Source organism: Fringilla coelebs, assembly GCF_963513975.1.
Source record: "Fringilla coelebs genome assembly, chromosome: 32".
Classification (NCBI taxonomy): Eukaryota; Metazoa; Chordata; class Aves; order Passeriformes; family Fringillidae; genus Fringilla; species Fringilla coelebs.
This window is the reverse complement of record NC_140058.1, coordinates 1,696,963-1,715,031: the sequence shown is the minus strand read 5'-3', so window position 1 is coordinate 1,715,031 and position 18,069 is coordinate 1,696,963. Positions and strand designations below refer to the sequence as shown.

Below are 18,069 nucleotides of genomic sequence, written 5' to 3'. Positions count from 1 at the left end.
TTCCCGCCCTTTTTCCCCTCACGTTTCCCTCCATTTTCCCCTCACATTTCCCTCCATTTGCCCCTGACGCTTCCCGCTCTTTTCCCCTCACGTTTCCCTCTATTTCCCCTCACATTTCTCTCAATTTTCCCTCACGTTTACTGCTCTTTTCCCCTCATGTTTGCCACCATTTTCCCCTCACGTTTCTCTCAATTTTCCCCTCACGTTTCCCACTCTTTTCCCCTCACGTTTCCCTCAATTTTCCCCTTACGTTTCCCTCAATTTTCCCTTTGTTTATCACTCTTTTTCCTTCATGTTTCCCGCCCTTTTCCCCCTCACATTTCCCTCACGTTTACCGCTCTTTTCTCCTCACATTTCTCCCCATTTTCCCCTCACGTTTCCCTCCATTTTCCCCTCACATTTCCCTCAATTTCCCCTCACATTTACCGCTCTTTTATCCTCACATTTCCCCCCATTTTCCCCTCACATTTCCCTCCATTTTCCCCTCATGTTTGCCACCATTTTTCCCTCACATTTCTGCCTTTTTCTCCTCACGTTTCCCTCCATTTTCCCCTCACGTTTCCCTCAATTTTCCCTCATGTTTACCGCTCTTTTCCCCTCACGTTTCCCTCAATTTTCCCCTCAGGTTTCCCTCAATTTTCCCCTCACATTTCCTGCCCTTTTCCTGCTTTTTTTACCTCATCCTTCCTACCCTTTTCCCCTCACGCTTCCCGCTCTTTCCCCCTCACGCTTCCTGCCCTTTTTCCATCACACAAACGACAGGAGAAAAAGCTTTTCCCTCTCCATTTCAGCATCTTTTCTCCTCAAAATCTTTATTTTCCCCGCGGTCACTGGATGGATGAATTGGAGACAAATCGTGAGTGCTGTGGAGGGACCAGGATGTGGCTGGGGGCTCCGGGACGGACTGCGGGGCGGTTTTGGGATTGCTGGACAAGGCTTAGAGGTGCTGCGACGGTTTTGAGGGTGTTCATTGCGTTGTAGGGGAGGCTGCCCTGGGTTTGAGGGTTCTAAAGGGCCATTAAAGACTTTCGGGGCGCGCTCGGTAGATCTCCGTACCCGCCACGCTGCCGTAAAGCACCGCCGCCGCCTCAGCGAGCTCGCCGCACTGCCGTAAAGTGCCGCCACACTGCCGTTAACCGCCGCAGCAGCTCCGAGCCTGCCACACTGCCGTAAAGCGCCGCCACCGCCCCCTTGTGTTCGCCACACTGCCGTAAAGCGGCGCCGCCGCGCTGGCCACACTGCCGTAAAGCGGGGGGGCAGGGGGACCCATTTTTAAGGGTTAAATTGGGGAGGAATCCCCGTTTCCCCTCATTTTAAAGGTTAAATTTGGGAGCAATCCCCGTTTTCCCTCATTTTAAGGTACAAATTGGGGAGCAATCCCCGTTTCCCCTCATTTTAAGGGTTAAATTGAGAAGGAATCCCCGTTTTCCCTCATTTTAAGGGTTAAATTGGGGAGGAATCCCCGTTTTCCCTCATTTTAAGGGTTAAATTGGGGAGCAATCCCCGTTTCCCCTCATTTTAAGGGTTAAATCTGGGAGGAATCCCCGTTTTCCCTCATTTTAATGGTTAAATTGGGGGGCAATCCCCGTTTTCCCTCGTTTTAAGGGTTAAATTGAGAAGGAATCTCCGTTTGCCCTCATTTTAAGGGTTAAATTGAGAAGGAATCCCCGTTTCCCTCATTTTAAGGGTTAATTTGGGGAGGAATCCCCGTTTGCCCTCATTTTAAGGATTAAATTGGGGAGCAATCCCCGTTTCCCCTCATTTTAAGGGTTAATTTGGGGAGGAATCCCCGTTTCCCCTCATTTTAAGGGTTAAATTGAGAAGGAATCCCCGTTTTCCCTCATTTTAAGGGTTAAATTGGGGAGCAATCCCCGTTTCCCCTCATTTTAAGGGTTAAATCGGGGAGGAATCCCCGTTTCCCCCCATTTTTAATGTTCAAACTGTCAGAAACCTCTTTATGGCCATTTTAGGAGTTTCATCGAGGGGGACCCCTCGGTTTTAGGGGCAAAAGCGCCCCAAAAATGGAGTTTCTTGAGGGAAAACCAGCGCGGGGTGAGGGGAGCGTTTTGAGGGGTGGAACTGGGGGGGAAACTCCGTTTTCCCGGAATCGGAGGGGTTTAAATTGAGGTTAAAAACTCTTCCTTTGGTTATTTCGGGGGGTTCGGCCGAGGGGGGAGAATCCCTCTGTCCATCCTGGAGGTTGAGAAGGACAGAGGGACAGAGGGACGGGGGGACAGAGGGACAGAGGGACAGGGGGACAGGGGAACAGAGGGACAGGGGGACAGAGGGACAGGGGATGGAGGGACAGGGGACAGAGGGACAGGGGGACAGAGGGAGAGGGGACAGAGGGACAGAGGGACAGAGGGAGAGGGGACAGAGGGAGAGGGGACAGAGGGACAGAGGGACAGGGGATGGAGGGACAGGGGGACAGAGGGACAGAGGGACAGAGGGACAGGGGGAGAGGGGACAGAGGGAGAGGGGACAGAGGGACAGGGGGACAGAGAGGACAGAGGGAGAGGGGACAGAGGGACAGAGGGACAAGGGACAGAGGGACAGAGGGACAGGGGGACAGAGGGACAGGGGGACAGAGGGAGAGGGGACAGAGGGACAGAGGGACAGGGGATGGAGGGACAGAGGGACAGGGGACAGAGGGACAGGGGGACAGGGGACAGAGGGACAGACGGAGGCGGTTCCCGGGACAGACGGAGGCGGTTCCCGGGACAGGTGCCGCAGCCGCCGGTCCCGGGGCGCACCGGGGACCCGCGGGGCCGGTGCGGGGGTGGGAGGAGCCGCCCCCGCCGCGCTTCCGCCGCTGTCACCGGGGCCGCTCCCGCCGGGGACAAAGGCGGGACCATGCCGGGCAGCGCCGCGGCACCGGGAGGCGGCCAGGTACGGGAACGGCTCCGGGCCCGGTAACGGAGCGGAACCGGGAGCGGGAGGGCACCGGGAACGGGAATGGCACCGGGAACGGAGCGGCACCGGGAGCGGCACCGGCACCGGCGGGCACGGGAGACCCGGTGCGGGGGTGGGAGGAGCCGCCCCCGCCGCGTTTCCGCCGCTGTCACCGGGCGCTCCCGCAGGCACCGGGGCCGCTCCCGCCGGAGACAAAGGCGGGAGGATGCCGGGCAGCCCCGCGGCACCGGCAGGCGGCCAGGTACGGGAACGGCCCCGGGAACGGCACCGGAACGGGCACGGGCGGCGCCGTCCTCCCGTCCCTGCCGCGGCCAGAGCCCCCCCCGGTGCCGGTGCTGCCCCGGTACCGGGAGGCGGCCGGGACCGGAACCGCGGGGGTCCCCGGAATGCGGAATTCGGGTCTGGGGGTTCCGGGCCCGGGAGCTGCGGGTCCGGCGGTGCCGGGGGTGCAGCCGGTGCCGGTGCCGGTGCCGGTGCCGGTGCCAGGGGATGCGGTGCCGCGGTTTCCTTGGCAACCCGTACCGGGAGGAGCCGGGGGGGGGCCCGGGGTGAGAGCGGGGCTGCCGGGGAGCCCCGAGTCCACCGGGAGCCTCGGGCGGTACCGGGGCTGAGCCCGGAGCCCGCGGGCAGCCGCGGGTACCGGGGGTTACCGGGATTACCGGGATTACCGGGTTTTACCGGGGTTACCGGCGGGTACCGGGGTTACCGGGGGTCTCCGCACCCCCCTCACCCTCCTCTCTCCCCGCAGGTCCCGCCGCCCCCCGGGACACGCCGGGCTGGCCCCGCGCGGGCCCCGTGCCCCGAGCCCCGGCACCCCACGTGAGCCGGAACCGGAGCGGCGCGGCCGGGCCCGAGCCGCAGGTCAGGGGGCGGGCGGGGGCTCCCGTGCCGTGCCGTGCCGTGCGGTGGGAGGCTCCTGTGCCGTGCCATTCCGTGCCGTGCCGTGCCGTGCAGTGGGAGGCTCCTGTGCCGTGCCATTCCGTGCCGTGCTGTGCCGTGCTGTGCGGTGGGAGGCTCCTGTGCCGTGCCATTCCGTGCCGTGCCGTGCCGTGCTGTGCCGTGCCGTGCAGTGGGAGGCTCCTGTGCCGTGCCATTCCGTGCCGTGCTGTGCCGTGCTGTGCGGTGGGAGGCTCCTGTGCCGTGCCATTCCGTGCCGTGCTGTGCCGTGCTGTGCGGTGGGAGGCTTCCGTGCCGTGCCGTGCCGTGCGAGGCGCCCCGGCCGAGCCGTGCCACACTCTGCTGTGCCACACGCTTGCCAAGCTGTGCCGTTCCGTGCCGTGCCGAGCCGTGCCGAGCCGTGCCACATGGCCAGAGGCTGCCTGGCCATTCCGTGCCGTTCCCTGCCCCGTGCCCCGCCGGGTGATGCCGTTCCTGCCGTGCCGTGCCGTGCCGTGCCGTGCCGTGCCGTGCCCCCCGCCCCTCTGACGCGCCCCGCGCCCCCCGCAGCCCCCCCGGGCCATGGCGGGCTCCGAGCCCCGCCGCGGGCGCCGCCGCCTCTCCGGGACCCTGCAGGTGCCCCCCTGGAAGCCCCCGGAGCCCCCCGACCCCCCGCGCCCCTCCTCGCTGCCCCTGCGGGCCCCGCCCGGCACCGCGGCCCGCGCCCCCAGGTACCGGGGACACCGGGGGACACCGGGGGGGACACCGGGGGACACCGGGGGGGACACCGGGAGGGGCACGGGAGGGGACACGGGGGGCGCCGGTGCCCACCCAGGGGGGTTTGGGGGAGCTCCGGCGATGCTGGGAGGGGTCCTTTGGCTGGGGAGGGGGACAGACATGGGGACAGATGTGGGGACAGACGTGGGGACAGACGTGGGACAGACGTGGGGACAGCGCCAGGACGTGGCCCGGGGTGGGGACGGTGCCCCCGAGCGGCCCCACGGCCTCTGGGGAGGGGGGACCCCAGTGCGGCGCTGTCATGGAAACGGGGGGACACCCCCAAGCCTGGGGTCTGGGGAGGGGGGACCCCCACCCTGGACCCCCAACCCGGCCGGGGGGGGGTCCCTGCAGGGGGGGCCGCCCCAAATCCGCTGTGGGGCCTGGGCTGGGCTGGGTCTGGGGGCTCCCTGCGCCCCCCAAGCCCAGTTGGGGCACTGGGGGGCACGAGGGGGGGGGGTCCCTTGGCTGGGGGGGAATCCCTTAATTGGGAGGAATCCCTTAATTGGGGAGAATGCCTTAATTGGGGGGGGGAATCCCTTAATTGGGGGAGAATCCCTTAATTGAGAGGGGAATCCCTTAATTGGGGGGGGGGAATCCCTTAATTGGGGGGAATCCCTTAATTGAGAGGGGAATCCCCTAATTGGGAGGGGAATCCCTTAATTGGGGGGGATGGAATCCCTTATTTGAGGGGGAATCCCTCTTTGGGGGGGCCCCCGCAGGTCGGGGATACCCCGAGAGGGGGGATCCCCACCAGGGGGATCTGGGGGTGTCCCCGCCGTGGGGAGGGGGGAATGTTTGTGCGGGGGAATCCCCCCGCGAGGGGGAGAATCGGGGGAGGATCCGGGATCCCCGCGCTGGGAACACCGGGGGAGGGATCCCCGGTTAACGGGGGGGCCGCGCCGCCGTCACTCTGCGTGGGGGGGTCCACGGGGTCCCGGGGCGGAGCCGTTCCGGGGCCGGGGGAGGTCCCGGGGCGGGGGGAGGCGCCGAGCCGGGCGCGGGGGCGGCACCGGCAGCGGCACCGGCGGCGGCGGCGCCGGAGGCACCGGGAGGTTTTTCCCGGGTCTTTCCAACCGGTTGCGCGGGGCCATGCGGAGCCCGGCACCGGGAGGAGCCGCTGCCGGTACCGCGGATCGCTAAGGAGGGACCCCGGAACCGGCACCGGGGGGGGCTCCGGCACCGGGGGAGGGGCTCCGGGACCCGCTCCGGTACCGTCACCGTTACCGGCAGCGGCTCCGGCGCCGCGGGTGGCCGCGGTCCCGGTGCCGGCGGCGTTCCGGGTGCCGGTTCCCCCCGGTGCCGGCGATGATGGAGCCGGTGGCGGGCTCCAGGAAGAGCCTGTCGCTGTCGCTGCCGGTGCCCCGGGAGGGCCCCCTGCGCCCCCCGCAGCACCTCTGGCGCCAGCCCCGCACCCCGATCCGCATCCGCCACCGCGGCTTCTCCGACACCGACCGGCACCGGCCCCGGCCCATGGAGCGGGCGGATGCCGTGGACACCGCGGACCGGCCCGGGCTGCGCAGCGCCCGCATGTCCTGGCCCTCCTCCCTCCACGGCACCCCCGGCACCGGCAAGCGGTAGGTGACGGCGACGAGACCCGCGGGACCCCCCGGCGCCATCCCGGTACCGGTACCGGCGGTGGGAGCTCACCCGGCGCCATCCCGGTACCGGTACCGGGAGTGGGAGCTCACCCGGCGCCATCCCGGTACCGGTATCGGGAGTGGGAGCTCACCCGGCGCCATCCCGGTACCGGTACCGGGAGTGGGAGCTCACCCGGCGCCATCCCGGTACCGGTATCGGGAGTGGGAGCTCACCCGGCGCCATCCCGGTACCGGTATCGGGAGTGGGAGCTCACCCGGCGCCATCCCGGTACCGGTACCGGAGGTGGGAGCTCACCCGGCGTCATCCCGGTACCGGTACCGGGAGTGGGAGCTCACCCGGCGCCATCCCGGTACCGGTACCGGCGGTGGGAGCTCACCCGGCGCCATCCCGGTACCGGTACCGGAGGTGGGAGCTCACCCGGCGTCATCCCGGTACCGGTACCGGAGGTAGGAGCTCACCCGGCGCCGTCCCGGTACCGGTATCGGGAGTGGGAGCTCACCCGGCGCCATCCCGGTACCGGTACCGGAGGTGGGAGCTCACCCGGCGTCATCCCGGTACCGGTACCGGAGGTAGGAGCTCACCCGGCGCCATCCCGGTACCGGTATCGGGAGTGGGAGCTCACCCGGCGCCATCCCGGTACCGGTACCGGAGGTGGGAGCTCACCCGGCGCCATCCCGGTACCGGTACCGAAGGTGGGCCCTCCCCTGGAGCCCCTCAGCGTCCTCTTGGGACCGGGATTGGAGGCGGGACCCCTCCCCCGGTATCCTCCCGGTACCGGGATCAGAGGCGGGACCAGCCCCAAACCTCATCCCGGTACCGGTACCGGGATCCCCTCATCCTCATCCCGGTACCGGTACCGGTAGCCCCCCATCCTCATCCCGGTACCGGGAGCCCCCCATCCTCATCCCGGTACCGGTACCGGGAGCGCCCCCGCATCCTCCCAGTCCCGGAGAGGCACTCGGGGGTACCGGGGCCCCCCGTCCCCGCCTCCTCCCGGTGTGACCCCGCTCCTGCCGCCGCCGTGGGACCCCCGCGATCCCGGTACCGGCACCGGGCGCTGCGGGGATCCAGGAGGTTCTGGCGCTGCAGCCCCCGGGTCCATCTGGCCCCGGCGCCGGCTCCTCCCGTTCCCGTTCCCGTTCCCGTTCCCGTTCCCGTTCCCGCTCCCGTTCCCGTTCCCGTTCCCGTTCCCGTTCCCGTTCCCGTTCCCGTTCCCGTTCCCGTTCCCGGCGGGGAAGTTTTTTTCGGGAAAACAACTTGGGAAGGCGCCGCCGTGTGCCGGGAGCGGCGCGTCCTTCCGCCGGCCCCGGCCTCATTAGCGCCGTTAATTTATGCACAGGAGGCTCGGCAGATGGTCGGGATGCGGAGAGCGGCTGGTGGGGGGGTGATTTCCTTCCTCCTCCTCCTCATCCTCCTTCCCCGCGGCTGCCGAGCAGCTGGGGGGAGCAGCAGGGCCGGAATCCCCCGGGGAAAGCCCCAGACCCCCCAAACTCGGGGGCTGGGGCGCGGGACCCCCAACCCCGCTGTCCCGGCGCCGCCGGGAGCGGTCAGCTCCGCCCGGGCTGCCGGGATTCCCCTTCCCGGAACGGAGCGAGGCCGAAGGCAGCGGAGAGCCCAGGTGGGATCTGCCCGGAGCCGCTGCCGCGCCAGGATCCGGCCGGGATCCGGCCGGGATCCAGCTGCCACCGGCTGCCGGAGGCTGCTCCCGGCTGCCGGAGGCTGCTCCCGGCTCCCGGAGGCTGTTCCCGGCTCCCGGAGCCCTTTCCCAGCTCCTGGAGGCTGTTCCCAGCTCCTGGAAGCTTTTCCCAGATCCTGGAGCCCTTTCTCGGCTCCCAGAGCCTTTTCCCAGCTCCTGGAAGCTTTTCCCAGCTCCCAGAGCATTTTCCCAGCTCCTGGAGCCCTTTCTCGGCTCCTGGAGGCTGTTCCCAGCTCCTGGAAGCTTTCCCGAATTCCTGGAGCCCTTTCCTGGCTCCCGGAGGCTTTTCCCGTCTCCCAGAGCCCTTTCCCGGCTCCCGGAGGCTGTTCCCAGCTCCTGGAGCCCTTTTTCAGCTCCCAGAGCCTTTCCCCGTCTCTCAGAGCCCTTTCCCAGCTCCTGGAAGCTTTCCCGAATTCCTGGAGCCTTTTCCCAGCTCCTGGAGGCTTTTCCCGGCTCCCAGAGCCGTTTCCCGTCTCTCAGAGCCGTTTCCCAGCTCCTGGAAGCTTTCCCGAATTCCTGGAGCCTTTTCCCAGCTCCCAGAGGCTTTCCCCAGCTCCTGGAGCCTTTTCCCGGCTCCCGGAGGCTGTTCCCGGCCCCCGGCCTCCGGCAGCCCCGGGAATTCTCCGGCAGCCCCGGGAATTCTCCGGCAGCCCCGGGAGTTCCGCCGCCTCTCTCCCTCCCTCCCGGCGGCTCCCGGCGGCGATGGCGGCGCCGCCGCCGCTCCGGCATTTCTGGGGTGCCGGGCTCCGCTCCGGGGGGATGAGTCACCTGCGGCCGCCGGGAGTGATTCACGGCCGGCTCGGGCCGCCCGAGCGGAGCCCGCGGCGGAGATCGCGGCTCCCGGGAGGAGCGGGGCCGCCCCCCGCCTCCGGGGTGGGAGGGGGTCCCGCCGGGAAATGTCCCGGTCCCCGCCACCCTCCCGGTGTCCTGCTCCTCCTCCTCCTCTCCGTCTCAATCGCCTCCCGTCCCTCTCTCCGTCCTTACTTCATCCCCGTCCTCATCCCTCCTCCTCCTCCGATCCCCCATCCCCGCCCCGTTCCCGTCCCTCGTCCCTTCTTCGTCCTCATCTTCCTCCATCCCATCTTCATCCTCCTCCCGGTGTCCGTCCCATCCCGGGACACCCCGGATCCACCGGGAACGATCCCCGGGACCCGCCCACAGCCCCCTCCCCAGTCCTGGGGGCTGCACCTGGGGGATGCCCCCGATCTCCCCGTGCGGACCCCAGACCCCATCCCAAACGGGGCCATCCCTTGGGATGCCCCCGGTGTCCCCCCGGTGTCCCCCCGGTGTCCCCGGGGTCCCCGGCCGCCCCCCCTCCCGGGGCGGGGAGGATCGATCCCGCGGAAATTCCAAAAAAACATTTTTTCCCTTTTTTTTTTCCTTTTTTTCCCTTTTTTCCCTTTTCTTCCCGGAGCCGGTTGCTAAATTTGCCGGCGGTGAGTCACCCCCACCCCCACCCCCCGCTGCCCCCCCGGCTCCCCCCGGCACCCCGGGGGAGGGGGCTGCACCCCCAGGCGGGACGGGGACCCCGCAATGAGGCCGGGGACCCCCCCCCAGGTTTGGGGACCCCCAAGGTTTGGGGACCCCCCCAGGTTTGGGGACCACCCCCGGTTTGGGGACCCCCAAGGTTTGGGGACCACCCCCAGGTTTGGGGACCCCCAAGGTTTGGGGACCACCCCCAGGTTTGGGGACCACCCAAGGTTTGGGGACCCCCCCAAGGTTTGAATTGGGGGGAGTCTGGGGGCTGCAGGATTGAACTGGGGGGTCTGGGGGCTGCAGGATTGAATTGGGGGGTCTGGGGGCTGTAGGATTGCCCGGGGTGGGTCTGGGGGCTGTAGGATTGCCCTGGGTGGGTCTGGGGGCTGCAGGATTGAATTGGGGGGGCTGCAGGATTGCCCGGGGTGGGTCTGGGGGCTGCAGGATTGTCCGGGGTGGGTCTGGGGGCTGCAGGATTGCCCGGGGTGGGTCTGGGGGCTGCAGGATTGCCCGGGGTGGGTCTGGGGGCTGCAGGATTGCCCGGGGTGGGTCTGGGGGCTGCAGGATTGCCCTGGGTGGGTCTGGGGGCTGCAGGATTGCCCTGGGTGGGTCTGGGGGCTTCAGGATTGCCCTGGGGGGGTCTGGGGGCTCAGGATTGAATTGGGGGGGCTGCAGGATTGCCCGGGGTGGGTCTGGGGGCTGCGGGATTGCCCGGGGGGCTGCAGGATTGCCCTGGGTGGGTCTGGGGGCTGCAGGATTGTCCTGGGTGGGTCTGGGGGCTGCAGGATTGCCCGGGGTGGGTCTGGGGGCTCAGGATTGAATTGGGGGGGGCTGCAGGATTGTCCGGGGTGGGTCTGGGGGCTGCAGGATTGCCCGGGGTGGGTCTGGGGGCTGCGGGATTGCCCGGGGGGCTCCTGCCCGGGGGTCCCGGTTCGGGGCCCCACGCGTGCCGCTGTCCCCGCAGCTCGGAGGTGGAGAATGGCCCCTGGGGGGGGCCGAGCCCCCCCGAGCCGCAGCCCAGCCCGGGCCGGGGTCTGCAGGCCGGGGGTCTCCAGGCCGGGGGTCTCCAGGCCGGGGGTCTCCCCCCGCAGCGCCGCGAGTCCTTCCTGTACCGCTCCGAGAGCGACCGCGACCCCTCCCCCCGCAGCGTCTCCCGCACCTCCTCCGTGGCCAGCGACGCGTGAGTCCGGGACCCCCGCGACCCCCGCGACCCCCGCGACCCCCCAGAACCGCCCCGGGATCACCCCGAGCCCAGCGACCCCCCAGGACCCCCGGGACCCCCCCCAAGAGCCTCTCCCGCAGCTCCTCCATGGCCAGCGAGGCACAGACCCCCCCCAGGGACCCCCCCCAGCACCCCTGAGACCCTCCTGGCACCTCCCCGGACCCCCAAGACCCCCCCAATATCCCCCCGTCTCCTGGAGACCCCCTCCAATATCCCCCCGTCTCCTGGAGACCCCCCCCCATATCCCCCCCTTCCCCCCAGCCCCTCTCTGATATCCCCTCAGGGACCCCCAAAATTCCCCCAGGCTCACCCAAAATTCCCCAAAGACCCCCCGGGATCCCCTCAGAGCCCCCCCACGACCCCCCCTGTGGCTCTGTGAGCCCCCCCTGAACTGAGGGGGGGTCCCAGATCCTCTGCCTGATCCCCCCTCCCCAAATTTCCCTTCCAGCCACGCCGAGGATTTGATCGTCACCCCCTTTGCTCAGGTAGGGCGGGGGGCGCCGGGGGGTCCTGGGGGGGTCTCAGGGGGTCTGGGGGGGTCTCAGGGGGTCTTGGGGGGTCTCAGGGGGTCTGTCCCCCCCCTCAATGTCCCCCTGACCCCCCCAGGTCCTGGCCAGTCTCCGCAGTGTCCGCAGCAACCTCTCCATCCTGACCAAAGCCACCACGCCCCCCGGCAGCACGTGCGTGACCCCTGACCCCTGACGACCCCTGACCCTTGACCTGGACCCCCCCATCCGGAATTGGGGGTCCCGACCGGCCCTGACCCCCCCTGCCCCCCCAGGCGGTCGCCCCTCGGCTCGCAGCCCCCCCCCTGCACGGCCACGCTCTCAGGTGAGGGGCTGGGGGCGCTGGGGGGGTTGGGGGGGCTGGGGGGTGCTGGGGAAACTGAGGCACGGCCGGGCAGCCCCTCCCCCACAATACCGGGGGGTCCCCCAAATCCTGCAGAGCCCCCCCCCCACAATCCCGGGGGTCCCCACATCCCCCCCCCCCCCCCACCTCGGGGGTCCTCCCTGTTCCAGGGGGTCTCTTCTGGCCCGAGGGTCACCCCAGTGCCATCCCAGGGTCACCCCCTGTCACCAGGGTCACCCCAGGGCCATCCCAGGGTCACCCCAGGGTCACCCCAGGGTCACCCCAGGGCCATCCCCAGGAGGGTCCCTGTCCCCAGGGTCACCCCAGGGTCACCCCAGTGCCATCCCTGGGGTCCCACCAGTGCCGTCCCCCCCGTCCCTGTTCCTGTCCCCTTTCTCAGGGGTCCCAGTGTCCCTGTCCCCTCTGTCCCTGTCCCCAGAGGACACGGCCCAGCAGCTGGCCCTGTCCCTGTCCTGGTGGCACTGTCCCCTCTGTCCCTCTGTCCCCAGAGGACACGGCCCAGCAGCTGGCACTGTCCCTGTCCCCTCTGTCCCTCTGTCCCCAGAGGACACGGCCCAGCAGCTGGCCCGGGACACGCTGGAGGAGCTGTCCTGGTGTCCCTGTCACTGTCCCTCTGTCCCCTCTGTCCCCAGAGGACACGGCCCAGCAGCTGGCCCGGGACACGCTGGAGGAGCTGGACTGGTGTCCCTGTCCCTGTCCCTGTCCTGGTGGCACTGTCCCCTCTGTCCCCTCTGTCCCCAGAGGACACGGCCCAGCAGCTGGCCCGGGACACGCTGGAGGAGCTGGACTGGTGTCACTGGTGTCACTGTCACTGTCCCTGTCCCCCCCAGAGGACACGGCCCAGCAGCTGGCCCGGGACACGCTGGAGGAGCTGTCCTGGTGTCCCTGTCACTGTCCCCTCTGTCCCCTCTGTCCCCAGAGGACACGGCCCAGCAGCTGGCCCGGGACACGCTGGAGGAGCTGTCCTGGTGTCCCTGCTGTCCCTGTCACTGTCCCCTGTCCCCCCCAGAGGACACGGCCCAGCAGCTGGCCCGGGACACGCTGGAGGAGCTGGACTGGTGTCACTGGTGTCCCTGTCACTGTCCCCTCTGTCCCCTGTCCCCCCCAGAGGACACGGCCCAGCAGCTGGCCCGGGACACGCTGGAGGAGCTGGACTGGTGTCACTGGTGTCACTGTCCCTGTCCCCCCCAGAGGACACGGCCCAGCAGCTGGCCCGGGACACGCTGGAGGAGCTGGACTGGTGCCTGGAGCAGCTGGAGACGCTGCAGACGCACCGGGCGGTCAGCGAGATGGCCTCCAACAAGGTGGGGACACCGAGGGGACACAGGGGGACACTGAGGGGACACGGGGACAGTGGGGACATGGGGGGACACAGGGGGACACCGGGCGGTCAGCGAGATGGCCTCCAACAAGGTGGGGACATGGGGACACCCAGGGGACACTGAGGGGACACCATGGGGACACTGAGGGGACATGGGGACAGTGGGGACATGGGGGGACACAGGGGGACACCGGGCGGTCAGCGAGATGGCCTCCAACAAGGTGGGGACATGGGGACACCATGGGGACATGGGGGGACACTGAGGGGACACAGGGGGACACGGGGACATGGGGATAGCAGGGACAGCCAGGGGACACCGGGCGGTCAGCGAGATGGCCTCCAACAAGGTGGGGACATGGGGACACCCAGGGGACACTGAGGGGACATGGGGACAGTGGGGACATGGGGGGACACAGGGGGACACCGGGCGGTCAGCGAGATGGCCTCCAACAAGGTGGGGACACCGAGGGGACACTGAGGGGACATGGGGGGACACTGAGGGGACACAGGGGGACACGGGGACATGGGGATAGCAGGGACAGCCAGGGGACACCGGGCGGTCAGCGAGATGGCCTCCAACAAGGTGGGGACACCGAGGGGACACTGAGGGGACATGGGGACACTGAGGGGACATGGGGGGACACGGAGACATGGGGGGACACCGGGCGGTCAGCGAGATGGCCTCCAACAAGGTGGGGACATGGGGACACCGAGGGGACACAGGGGGGACATGGGGACACTGAGGGGACACAGGGGGACACGGGGACATGGGGGGACACAGGGGGACACCGGGCGGTCAGCGAGATGGCCTCCAACAAGGTGGGGACACCGAGGGGACACAGGGGGACACTGAGGGGACACTGAGGGGACACGGGGACATGGGGACAGTGATAGGACATGGGGACATGGGGGGACACCGGGCGGTCAGCGAGATGGCCTCCAACAAGGTGGGGACACCAAGGGGACATGGGGACACCGAGGGGACACCGAGGGGACATGGGGACACTGAGGGGACACTGAGGGGACATGGGGGGACAGCGGGGAGGCACAGTGGGGACAGACCCCGCAGGGACGTGGGGACAGACTGGGACAGGGACGAGGGGCTGGGGGGCACTGGTGGCACTGGTGGCACTGGTGGCACTGGTGGCCATGGCTGTGTCCGGGTGTTGGTGGCACTGGTCACAGCGGTGGCAGTGTTGGGGTGTTGGTGGCACCGGTGGCTGAGGCTCTGTTGGTGGCACTGGTGGCCTTGGTGGCACTGGTGGCAATGCTGGTCCTGCTGTCCCTGGTGGCCCTGGTGGCCCTGGTGGCAGTTCTGGCCCTGCTGGCCTTGGTGGCACTGGTGGCGTCCCCACATTTTGGGGGGCTCTGGGGGGGGTCCCCACATTTTGGGGTGTCCCCTGGGGGTCCAGGCTGGTTCTGGGGGGTCCCTGCCCCTTCTGGGGGTGCCAGACCTTCGGGGGTGTCCCCTGGGGGGGTTCCCGAGCCGGGTGGGGGTGTTCCCCCCCGTGTCCCCTCGGTGTCCCCTCCGTGTCCCCCCCGTGTCCCCTCCGTGTCCCCTCCATGTCCCCTCGGTGTCCCCTCGGTGTCCCCTCGGTGTCCCCCCCGTGTCCCCCCCGTGTCCCCCCCGTGTCCCCTCGGTGTCCCCTCGGTGTCCCCCCGTGTCCCCCCCGTGTCCCCTCCGTGTCCCCTCGGTGTCCCCTCCGTGTCCCCCCCGTGTCCCCTCCGTGTCCCCTCGGTGTCCCCCCCCGTGTCCCCCCCCGTGTCCCCTCCGTGTCCCCCCCCGTGTCCCCCCCGTGTCCCCCCCGTGTCCCCTCGGTGTCCCCTCGGTGTCCCCTCGGTGTCCCCCCCCGTGTCCCCCCCCGTGTCCCCCCCGTGTCCCCCCCGTGTCCCCTCGGTGTCCCCCCCGTGTCCCCTCGGTGTCCCCTCGGTGTCCCCCCCGTGTCCCCTCCGTGTCCCCTCGGTGTCCCCTCCGTGTCCCCCCCGTGACCGTGACCGTGGGGAGGGGGCGGGGCGGGGGCGTGGCCGAGCCTCGCGCAGGCGTCCGCCCCCCCCGCCCCCCCCGCCCGGCGCTCCGCGGCCTCCGCAGCCCCGAGCGGACCCCCCGGCACCCCCCGGACCCCCCGGCACCCCCAGGACCCCCCGGCACCCCCAGGACCCCCCGAGACCCTCGGGGACCCCCGGGACCCTCCCCGAGCCCCCCCCCGCATCCTCCGCGTCCTCCGCGTCCTCCGCCTCCCCTCCCCCCCCCGCGCATCCCCTCCCTGCCCCCCCAGGGCCCCCCCAGACCCTCCCGGACCCCCCCCCAAACCCTCCGAACCCCCCCCAGACCCCTCCGGGCGCCCCCAGACCCCTCCGGACCCCCCCAGGCCCCCCCAGACCCCTCCGGACCTCCCCGCCCCCCTCCCCCTCCCCGCGTCCTTTTGCCCCTCCCCCCCCAGATCCCTCCTTCCATGGGCACCCAGTGACCCCCCCAGACCCCCCCCAAATTCCCGGGGGGGCTCAGGACCCCCGAGAGGAGCAGGAGGAGGAGGAGGAGGAGGAGGAGGGGGGGGCCCTTCCCGTGCCGCGGGTCTGGGGGCGATGTGAGCCCCCCCGAGCGGGCTCCGAGCGGGGGGGGGGGGCTGGCGGAGCCCCCTCAGCGCGGGGGGGGGCCCCGCTCCGCCCCCCCCCACCCCCCAAAACCCCCTGGGCCATGCCCGGGGCCCCCCCCGCGCCCTGAGCGGCGTTCGGGGCTGTCCGGGGCCCCCCCCGGTGACCGGCGGGGCGGGGAGGGGGGGGGTCCTGCGCCCCCCGCCCCCCCCCCACATTCCCGGCCCCCAAAATGCCCCTGGTGGATTTTTTCTGCGAGACCTGCGCCAAGCCCTGGCTGGTGGGGTGGTGGGACCAGGTAAGGGGGGCGGGGGGCGGGGCAGCGCGCGGGACCCCCCCCGACCCCCTCGGAGTCATGGGGACCCCCCACCCCCCCCTCCCTGCATGTCCCCCCTCCCCAAAATGCGCCCCCCCCCCCCCCGTTTGGGGGTCGCGCTGTGAGTCGGGGGGGCCTGGGGGGGCTTTCCCCCCTGATTTGGGGCGGGGGGCGCTGGGAGCGGAGCTCCGGCACGTGCGGGATTTGGGGAGGGGTCTCCGGAGGGGCGGGGCTGAGCGCTGCCCCCGCCCCCTCCCCGGCACGGGAGGGGTTAAACGCCCCCCCCGGCGGTTGCCATGGAGCCGGCGGTTGTCATGGAGACGGGACGGCGGCTCCTGATTGGCTGGGGGGAGGGATGCAGAGGAGGCTCCTCCCCCCTCAAATTGGGGAGGGGGCAAAATGGGGGGGGAATGAAAGTGTGGGGGGGGGAGCTGCCGGTGCCACCAGGGCCACCAATGACCCCACAGGGCCACCAGGGCCCCCCCAGTGTCACCAATGACCCCCCCAGTGCCCCCCAGTGCCCCCCAATGCCACCAATGACCCCCCCCAGTGCCACCAGGGCCCCCACAGTGCCACCAGGGACCCGCCAGTGCCCCCCAGTGCCCCCCAATGCCACCAGTGCCCCCCCGATGCCACCAATGACCCCCCCCCAGTGTCACCAATGACCCCCCCAGGGCCACCAGGGCCCCCCCACTGCCACCAGGGCCACCAATGCCCCCCCCAATGCCACCAGGCCCCCCCCAGTGTCACCAATGACCCCCCCAGTGCCCCCCAGTGCCCCCCAGTGCCCCCCAATGCCACCAATGACCCCCCCCCCAGGGCCACCAGGGCCCCCCCAGTGCCACCAGGGCCACCAGTGACCCCCCAGGGCTCCCCTAGTGCCACCAATGACCCCCCCCAGTGCCCCCCAGTGCCCCCCCAGTGCCACCAGCACTGCAGGGACCTGCGGGGGGGTCTGGAGGTCTTGGGGGGGGAATTTGTGTGTGTGGGGAGGGTCCCGGGTGGTCCCTGGGGGCTCTGGGGGTTCTGGGGGGTCCCTGGCGGTCCCGGGGGTCCCCTGGGGGTGTCCCTGGGGGTGTCCCTGGGGGGGTCCCTGGGGGGCTCCCCGGGGGTCCCCCGGGGGTCGCTGACCCCCCGCCCCCCCAGTTCAAGCGGATGCTGAACCGGGAGCTGACGCACCTGTCCGAGATGAGCCGCTCGGGGAACCAGGTGTCCGAGTACATCGCCAGCACCTTCCTGGGTGAGACCCCGGGACCCCCGAGATATCCCTGAGACCCCTGAGACACCCCCGGGACCCCCGGGACACCCCTGGACCCCTGAGAAACCCCCGGGACCACCCCGGGACCCCCGGGATAACCCCGGGGATACCCCTGAGACATCCCTGGGACCCCCGGGATATCCCCTGGACCCCTGAGAAACCCCCCGGGACCACCCCGGGACACCCCTGGACCACCGGGACCCCTGGGAGACCCCCGGGACACCCCCAGGATACCCCCAGGACCCCCGGGACCACCGGGACCACCCCGGACCCCCGGATACCCCCGGGACCCCTGTGAGTCCCCCCAGAGCCCCCCCGAGCCCCCCAGGACCCCTGTGAGCCCCCCCAGAGCCCCCCAGGACCCCTGTGAACCCCTCCAAAAGCCCCCCGGGACCCCTGTGAGCCCCCCCAAAAGCCCCCCAGGACCCCTGTGAGCCCCCCCGAGCCCCCAGGACCCCTGTGAATCCCCCCAAAAACCCCCCAGGACCCCTGTGAGCCCCCCCAAAAGCCCCCCGGGACCCCTGTGATCCCCCCCCCGAGCCCCCAGAGCCCCCCAGGACCCCTGTGAGCCCCCCCAAAAGCCCCCCAGGACCCCTGTGAGCCCCCCCGAGCCCCCCAGGACCCCTGTGAATCCCCCAAAAACCCCCCAGGACCCCTGTGAGCCCCCCCAAAAGCCCCCCGGGACCCCTGTGAGCCCCCCCAAAGCCCCCCAGGACCCTTGTGAGCCCCCCCAAAGCCCCCCAGGACCCCTGTGTGCCCCCCCAAAAGCCCCCCAGGACCCCTGTGAGGCCCCCCAGAGCCCCCCGCCACCCCTGTGAGACCCTCCCGAGCCCCCCGGGACCCCCGCTGTGCCCCCCAGACAAGCAGCCCGAGGTGGAGATCCCCAGCCCCGGCCCCCCCGAGCGGGAGAAGCGGCGGCGGCCGCCCCCCGGGCCGGGCGGTGGGGGGGGGGGCGCGGGCGCTGCCCCCCCGGCTGCGACCCCCGGCCCGTGCCCCGCTACGGCGTGGAGACCGAGCGGGAGGAGCAGCTGGGCAAGGTGGGCGCCGGGGGGGGTCCTGGGGGGCGAGGGGGGGTCCTGGGGGGCGAGGGGGGGTCCTGGGGTGCGAGGGGGGCTTGGGGGGGCGAGGGCGGGGTCCTGGGGGGGTTGGG

General features: G+C 70.1%; 1 protein-coding gene across 1 annotated transcript in view; it reads right to left on the bottom strand.

The window, feature by feature from the left end:
- Nucleotides 1-17,916: 17,916 nt before the first annotated feature.
- The window catches only part of CARM1 (coactivator associated arginine methyltransferase 1), a gene marked incomplete at its 3' end in the record, with an annotated part of 7,309 nt that continues 7,156 nt past the window's right edge, over nt 17,917-18,069 (bottom strand). The window contains 1 exon segment of the mRNA XM_084223848.1: nt 17,917-17,975. Within this exon segment, the coding sequence (XP_084079974.1) occupies nt 17,917-17,975 (59 nt within the window).